Source organism: Betta splendens, chromosome 1, assembly GCF_900634795.4.
Source record: "Betta splendens chromosome 1, fBetSpl5.4, whole genome shotgun sequence".
NCBI lineage: Eukaryota > Metazoa > Chordata > Actinopteri > Anabantiformes > Osphronemidae > Betta > Betta splendens.
Genome location: NC_040881.3, coordinates 16705489 through 16713628, shown reverse-complemented (window position 1 = coordinate 16713628; position 8140 = coordinate 16705489). Strand labels below are relative to the sequence as shown.

The window sequence follows — 8140 nt, the reverse complement described above, 5'->3', positions numbered from 1 at the left end:
GTTATACGGCTTAACTGTTAGGCCATTCATACACACATTTTCATCAGGGAATGAATGTGTGTTGCAATAGGCAGCAGAATGTTTTCTTTCAGTCTCTCCCACTAAATAAACACCGCGCATACTAGAAAAACTTTTCCTTATGTTCCTGTGTAAACAAGGGTTTAAACAGCATTTTTACGCTGTTGTAAGTTATTAGAATCACTAAAAGTGCTATGCTTTTAAACAATTAACATGAATCCATTTGGATTTAAGATACAATAAGTCATGCATAGTAAAGTAAGTGGACAGAAATGCTATTTGTCCAAATCTAACATAATACAATTTAAATTTTAACTGAATCTGGCAATTTAATGGACAAGTGTTTGATGGAAATATTTGTGGCTGGTTAATGGCTAACGGCCACCTTGAACTTGAGATTTTACTATGCAACCATTAACCAATTATCTATTACATGTGTTTGAGTCACCTGGATGAGAACATAAGGAACCTGTTAATGGCCATTAATCAGTGAGATTAAGAACTTTAATTTTCTACATCCTTAGAATAAGTGTCTAAAGACTTTATCACAACCTTTATTCCCTGCTCCTCCTGCAGCTAAAAGATCTCACTCCCACTTACTATGTCCAGTAAATGATGAACCGCCTCACTTCCTGTTCAGCAGTTCCTTTTGCTCATTTTTCAAAGTGAGGAACTCATCGCTTTGTGGATGCACTGCATCCTTTCTAGCTAAATGTGGGATTTGATGTTATTAACATTACGACCCAGTTTTATACATGAAGCAGTTCTTGCATGGCATGAACTGCACCCTGGACGCGTTTACGTAGAGCCTAAGGTTAACTGTACGATAGGTGCCCAACCAATTAGCAGCTAGCCACAGCAGCTAATGAGCGTCAGCTAGCCAGTAACGTGAACCTGAGATCGTCCTTTACATTACACGTCCACGTGCACACGGTGAATGATTAGAACTTATGTGCTGTCCACGCACAGTTACCTGATATTCGACTTCCATCGTACCATTATTTACCGCCGCCTGAAAGAAGCACTCGGATCTTCCGGCTGGCAGCAAAAACGTTAACTCGCTGTCTTGGCTCTGCCCGAAGCAGCGCACAGACCCTACACACCAGCCGAACACTGCTGCGAGGACCAGCAGCCGTCCTCCGCTCGCCTCTTTGCTCCGGAGAAGGGCCATGGTGAAGATACTCCAGAACACAAGGCTATCTAAATCGGGCCATTTCCTTCGCATCCCTCTTCCGCAGCACAACTTTTCTAATGTTTTGATTGGATAAGAGCCTTCGGGGGCCAACGCCAAGGACCAATGAGGAGAGGAAGAGTAGCAGCTTTTGCCCAATCAGAGCTGGGCTAAGTTGAAGCGACGTGGTTTTCACGTTTTGAGGTCAAAATGACAGGACTATCATCAGTATGTTTCACAAACATTACACAAACATTATTAGACTAAATTTACCCACGTGATTAGCTTCATTAATGTGATATTTACAAAACGTAACTATTATATTTGAACCAAAATGATGTTTTCTGTACTTTCACTTTCCAAAGGCACAAATTACAGTCATGGCCATGGCATATTTAGTCTAATAGGTCACAGTCTCTCTGACAGAGATACAAAATAGAGGAAGAGCAACTCATCATAGTTCTCCCCCAACCTATACTAATTTCTGTTGTGTGTGGTTAGTCACACCCACACACACACACATCTGTTTACTTCAACGTCCATGTGGAAATTTATCCAGCAAGTGAGTAAATGAGTAGACTTTAAGTAATACAAAATCAAGACAATCACCATAATAAACCAAACAAACTACTTAACCAATTTCAAAGATAAAGGTCTGTTAGTATTCACTCTTCATTGCCTAGATATTCAAATATATTCTTACGCTTTAAATTTATTATAACTGTGTGTGTCATACATAGACTACATACATACTAGACTACATATAGTGCAGCTTCCACACGTCTGTCCGAGTTGTCATTGGTTTACATAAAGCACATGAGAACTAAATAGTCTGGCAGGTTTTTAGTTTAGCATCTGTTTCCAGTGTTTGAAATTACTCTTACCTTGATCACTGAAATGAAAAACATTACTAATATTATCAGTGGCATGCGGTGAGGTTCATGGTTGGTGAGGAACAACGTCTTCTGGGGTCAGATTTTACAATCATAATACCTTAAAAGGGTGTATTTTTCACAATTTAAGTGTCAGAAGGCATACTACTATTGGCCACATTTCACCTAAAGCAACATATTTGGTCTTAAAGGAACATATCTTTTATAGCAGTAAGAGACCTGACCTGTAGCCTCCATGTACAGTTTTTTTCACAGTCCATACTCATTCTAAAGTATAGAGAGGTGTAGATGTTCAATTTTGACCCTCAGTAAAGATTTATGTTGTTTTCAAAACTTTAGGTTTGCTCTTCATTAGAATAACATAGAATACTTCACTCAATGTTCAAATTTACTTCTTAAGCACTTGAATTCTTTTAGGGGGTGAGGCTCCCCTCGCTGACGCCTCACCTTAGGTTATTAGATCAAGAAATGCGAAAATATAAGGATTTTTTCTAAAGAAAATGTTAAGATCAATGGACAGAAATAAATTTTTATTTTTGTTTTTTTAGTCAGGTTATGGTATGGCCAGGGGAGGCCCCGCCTCTGCCTTCCCTGACCACACGTCACTGAATATTATTTGTTCTAATAAGGATGTCTTCCAAGCATAAAGCAGCCTCATCACTGTTGAGTCAGGGCTTCAAGCTGCTCACCTCCTGCATAAGGCCAACATTTGTGACACACTCCTTTAATCTGTATTCAGACTCAGTTCCCCTTTTTCCTTCCCTAAGACAAATCAAAAAACAAATTGGGAAATATAATGAAATTCCCCTGCTCGTTCTCCCAGTAATGTGCACAAGATAGCTCCTAGCATAAAATATCTGTCCCGCTACATGGGCAATGCTTTTATTTCATTCAATTTGTGGAAAGCATTGAGTGTTTGGTTAACTAATGCAATCTTATGTAATTGCAGTCGTGTCACAGCTCCGTTTTCTGGGTCTGTGTATTTTTGAATAACCACGATCTTCATACTTCCGTTTTGTACCCCTCTACTATCTCTGCTGAGCACCATGTTATCTTCTCATCTGTGCTTAAGTGTGTTGAGGTAATTCTTGGGTTGTATAATAGTAGGTCAGAGTGTATGTAGTGTGGTTTCTACAAGTCTTCCCTCCTACAACATGTAAATATTAATATTCATGCTCACCACATGACACGAAGATAATATTTCTCAAATTACAAGTGTCAGATAAATGTGATGCATGTGGGATGAAGAAGTATCTGTAAGCCACAAAGGATGTCTCAGTGGAATTGGTTGTGTTGCAAGCATTACAAAAAACATGGTTCCTTATGACAAAAGACAGATGAAGAAATGGAATAAAACAAGGCCCAGATGGCTCAAAGTGAAGCAACTCAAATGACAAAGTAGTCATTGTAAACGTGAAGGAAATCTTCACGTGAGATGTGAAATCCGAAAACGACCACAGGTTCCTTATAATGTGAATGAAAACAGCAGGTTGTTCAAAAGCGTAATGTATAGGCTCAGGTGCATCAAGCGTGCTGTGTACGTTTCACTTCACATGGGCGACAGTGGCCGTCTGTGGTGATGGTAGACGGTAACACACAGTGCGATTACAGCGGCTTGACCCCAAAACCTGGAACACAAACACAGGCAGAGTTCAACACCATGAAAAGTTTGCTGGACGCGCAGACCTTCATAGAAAATGACCCAAATGGGCACAGGGATTGAGAAAGCCAAACCAAAAGTGAGACACACATGGTGAGACAATGAAGACAGAGAAAAGGAAGTGACAGCTGAGGGATGATAACTGTGTTCAGTAGTTGTAGGGAGTGTCCCATGCACACGCTACTCATTCTCTCTCTCTCTCTCTCTCTCGCTCTCTCGCTCTCTTAGCCTGTCCCCCCTGTCATCTTCAGTTCCTCCTTATATGAGAGCTTGAGAGGCAATATTAGTGATAGCTGACAGCAGGCGAGCCAGTGCAGAAGGCGTGGAAGGACTGTATATGTTGTTTGGTGCTGGTGAACAGAGCCTTTTATTGTTAGGTGGGACATTTAGTTAAGTTATAACACACTGCAGCTTGTAAAGACAGACTGTCACTCAACTTAATGGGCATTTGTTTCATCTATCGTTTCAGAAGAGAATCAGAGGAGTTTGTGGAAACTACCTGAACAGCTGGATGGTTAACGGAACAGTGGAGGCGCACGTTCAAATCCAAGGTAATCTCACTTTTATCACGCTAGACCACATGTGAGAAGAGACTATTTCTGATTGACTCACTGGAGGTGCCACGGCAGTCAGCCTGTGTGTGTGTGTGTGTGTGTGTGTGTGTGTGTGTGTGTGTGTGTGTGTGTGTGTGTGTGCTGTAGTCAGGCTATGTAGTAATCACTTTTCCCTGAAGCCGCTTGCATCGCCGGCGCTTACTGTAAGCAGCGCCTGAGGTCCATGTCTCTAGGTTTCACGCCTGTGTTTCTTTCTGCTCCCGCTGTAGCTCGTCGTCATCGCCCCAAAGCCCTTTGACCTGTGAACGGGGGAGCGCGACTCGGCGGCATGGCCGAGGGCGGCGTGGGCACCGGCCCCCAGGTGTTCGTGGTGGACAGCCAGGCTGCCTGCGTCTCCATGCCCGCTGAGAGGAAGCCGAGCTGGGCCAGAGTGAGCCACAAGTGTCTCCTCCTGCTGGTGGGACTGGCCGTGCTGGGACTTGTTGTCGAGGGAGTTTTTATCTATAATCTTTACAAGAGAACAGAGGTGAGGCTGATGAGACTGTGTGTGACTTGGTGAGAGAAACCTCGATGCTTGGAGCGCATGGAAAATCCTTTAGTCTGGTATTTCCCTTTGTCTTTCACGTTACAGCCAGTGCGGTTGTAAACTTATACTGCCGTGGTCATTTCAGCTGTGCGATGTGGGTGATTAGTGACGAACGTGTCAATCAATCCTTCCCCTGGTTCCACTTCCCTTTCTTTTTTCTCTCTCTAACCCACGATACAGCTCCACTGTTGTAGGACAGCGTCATGACGCAGTAGCCACTATTACAGTAGCTTCTAGGCGGATTCTGTTATGTAACACGCGTAAAGTCACTCTAAAGACTGGCTCATTAACAGAAGCTCTTTTCATTGTGTTAATAGTTGTTAATGACTGATCGTAGTCATGCTAAGTAATTCTTAGTTGCCAACACTACTTTGTTCCTTTTCGTTTTAAATGTGTTGTGGATGTTTCCACGCTTCTTAAACATTTTTTTTCACTCTACACTTCCATTGCTACGCCTCCATTTAACAGGACACTTCCTTTTCTTACGCTCTCTTGAACTTTTGACATCTTTCCTGCACACACACACATCTATTTTAACTGCATTTTCTTTTTTTTTCAGCTGGCATTTTTATCATGTGGGTCTCATCCACCCTGTCACAACCTGTCTAATCCTGAGAAACAGCAGGTAAAAATGCAGGCACTGAGCACATCTATCATTAGACGATCAAATGTGGTTTTATGTGATTCTGAGTTGCTTCTCTTGTTTTGCTGTTCCAGGGCACCATAATGACACAAGTGGGCGTTAAAGGTACTCCTGATGTTTATATAGCTGGTTCTCTGGATAGATAGGCTACAAATAGGTGATAACAGTACTACCGTTTGTCTTTAGTAGATGAAGCCAGATCTAGATAAGATCAATTTCATACTCAGATCATATTTCCCTAATGTTGATTGATTCATTAATTGATTTTTAAGTTGCGTGACTTCTGCTTTTTTGAATAGACTCCAATGAGATTCCTCTTGTGCAACCACACAAGGAGACCCAACAGAGGCCCTTTGCTCACTTGATAGGTCAGACTCCCCCACCAAATAAAAGCTGTCTTGTGTATCATTGCTTCAATCATTCATTGCCCTCTTCTTTCTCATGTCCATCTCAGGCTCCAGTGGCTTCATAGGGAAGGCAAATGTGGTGCAGTGGATCAGTGAAGGGGGCGAAGCCATCACCAACAACATGAACTACAGCAATGGCACCCTGATAATTGAGAGGGAAGGTTACTACTACCTGTACTCCAAAATACAAATACATGCAAAAGATTGTGTCGTCAACCAGCACAAGGTTATGAAAGACACGCGTGCCTATGGAATACCAATAGAACTCATGAAATCAAAAAGGTTTGTCAGTGCACCACACCTCACTTCCTTCCTCTGTCAGTGCACTTGAGTGCAACCTCAGTGGAGCTTATCTTCCGCGTTGGCATCAGTGCAGTCTTCAGAGTGGTAAATTTGTTCTGTGAGATCTCATGTTGTGGCATATTCCCTCTAGGAATTGCTGCAAGACACAGAGCCAAAAGTCCAAGGAGACAAGTCCGAAGCCTTCTGAAGTGGACGACATTTGGAACAGTTTTCTGGCTGGGATCTTCCACCTACAGAGAGGAGATAAAATCTTTGTCAGTTTGGAGAACGAACATAGTTTTCTTCCGGGAAATGCTTACACCTTCATGGGGGCTTTCATGATTTCTCCTTAGTAATATGTACATGTGTATGTATATATATGGCAAACTTTTAAATTATATAATATATAACCTAATGTATTTTATTTGACAAATGAGCTTAGTCTGGCTGGCCACATCTGGCCTGTGTTCGCAGAGACTGGGTGACAGGTGGGGTCAGGGGCAAACCCAGGGCAGGTATTAGACCACGCTGATACGTGCACCCTGTGACTGTGCCACCATACATGAATTTGGAAAAGCAACTAATAGTTGTGCTATTGTGAACTATATCTGATATTCAGATTGTACAATCTTACTTGATTTTGTCACTTTCACCTTGTTACGTATTTAGTTCTTTTAATAAAATACAGTTTCTTATAAAAACAAAAATGCATGTTCATAAGTTTGATGGATTGAAAGAACTGTTGATTTTTTTGGGTTAGACGAGATCTCCTCCCACGCACTAAACCTACATTTGACATAAGACAGTTTGGAACCAGCTTGGATCTCATACAGTACTGCAACAAACCCCAGATTTATAACCCATAGCACATAGTTGCATATTTACCCAGACACAACATACAATACAAAACTATCTGTGAGGCAGGTGGCTTGTGTGTGTGTGTGTGTGTGTGTGTGTGTGTGTGTGTGTGTGTGTGTGTGTGTGTGTGTGTGTGTGTGTGTGTGTGTGTGTTGCATTTGCAGTTGCATCGAAGTGAGAACCAAAAAACATATCTTCCTACCAAAGTGAGGACATTTTGGCCGGTCCTCACTTCTTTGAAGGCCTGATTGAAGGTTAAGATATGATTTTAGGGCTGAGGTTAGAATTGAGGTTTGGTTCAGATTAGAGCAAAGGTTAGACGTCTGCCTTTAGTGTGATGGTTAGGGTTACGGTAAGGGGCTAGGGAAGACATCATGTAAATGAAGGTCCTCACTGCGATGGAAGTACAAAGGCGTGTGTGTGTGTGTGTGTGTGTGTGTGTGTGTGTGTGTGTGTGTGTGTGTGTGTGTGTGTGTGTGTGTGTGTGTGTGTGTGTGTTTGAGCAGGATGTGGTTGTGTAAGGATGCATTCAGAGGAGAATGATTGGAGGTAAATGTATTGAGGTAGAGGTTAGTTTGGCTGACTCAGCTTTTTTCAGTATACTGGGGAAAGTTTCACAGACACTGCAGAAGTGTGAAATGGAAACAAGGCATGGTTTAAAAGCACAGAGATGCAACTAAAGGAGAGTTGTGAGACTAGGGCGGACTAATCAATGCATTACAGAGTTTGAAAACACATGAGAAACATGGACAAAGACATGCAGATAGACAGGTAGCGTGTCTGTGCAAGTGGAAAGACTGACCTCAGATGCCGCTCAGATATTTAGGTCATTTCCGGCTCTGAGGCGCAGATAAACATCTGTGTGTGTCACAAACACACAAACAATATGATTGTCTTGCGATTTGCAGAGATGCTGCATAACCAAACTGATTTACTGGATTACTACACCTATATTATTATTAATATTAATAATATAATAGAATTACCCTACTAGAGCCTTAGTCGAACCCAGGACCGTGGAGCTGGTGCACACATTGCGCCAGTGTCCCACGGCTGCTTGGTGCTGAG

The 8140-nt window shown here is 42.2% G+C and overlaps 2 protein-coding genes across 2 annotated transcripts in view; one reads left to right on the top strand and one right to left on the bottom strand.

The window, feature by feature from the left end:
* The window catches only part of tmed1b (transmembrane p24 trafficking protein 1b), a 3617-nt gene extending 2346 nt beyond the window's left edge, over window positions 1-1271 (bottom strand). Inside the window, exon 1 of the mRNA XM_029144084.3 lies at window positions 992-1271. Coding sequence (XP_028999917.1) covers window positions 992-1243 — 252 coding nt within the window. The 5' untranslated portion in view covers window positions 1244-1271. The remainder of the gene's footprint in view (window positions 1-991) is intronic.
* A 2692-nt stretch (window positions 1272-3963) lies between these two features.
* LOC114852025 (tumor necrosis factor ligand superfamily member 14-like) lies at window positions 3964-6921 on the top strand. Its single transcript, XM_029144046.3, has 8 exons — window positions 3964-4119; window positions 4212-4293; window positions 4566-4822; window positions 5442-5507; window positions 5600-5630; window positions 5825-5893; window positions 5980-6214; window positions 6366-6921. The coding sequence occupies exons 3-8, from the start codon at window positions 4625-4627 to the stop codon at window positions 6565-6567; spliced, it is 801 nt and encodes a 266-aa protein (XP_028999879.1). The 5' UTR covers window positions 3964-4119; window positions 4212-4293; window positions 4566-4624; the 3' UTR covers window positions 6568-6921.
* The last annotated feature ends 1219 nt before the right edge of the window (window positions 6922-8140 follow it).

Bases quoted from the DNA above. Each gene is read 5' to 3' on its own strand.
- LOC114852025 (XM_029144046.3), top strand. From the start codon at position 4,625: ATGGCCGAGGGCGGCGTGGGCACCGGCCCCCAGGTGTTCGTGGTGGAC. The intron at 5,894-5,979 runs GTCAGACTCCCC...TGTCCATCTCAG, and splicing joins GCCCTTTGCTCACTTGATAG to GCTCCAGTGGCTTCATAGGG. The intron at 6,215-6,365 runs GTTTGTCAGTGC...TATTCCCTCTAG, and splicing joins GAACTCATGAAATCAAAAAG to GAATTGCTGCAAGACACAGA.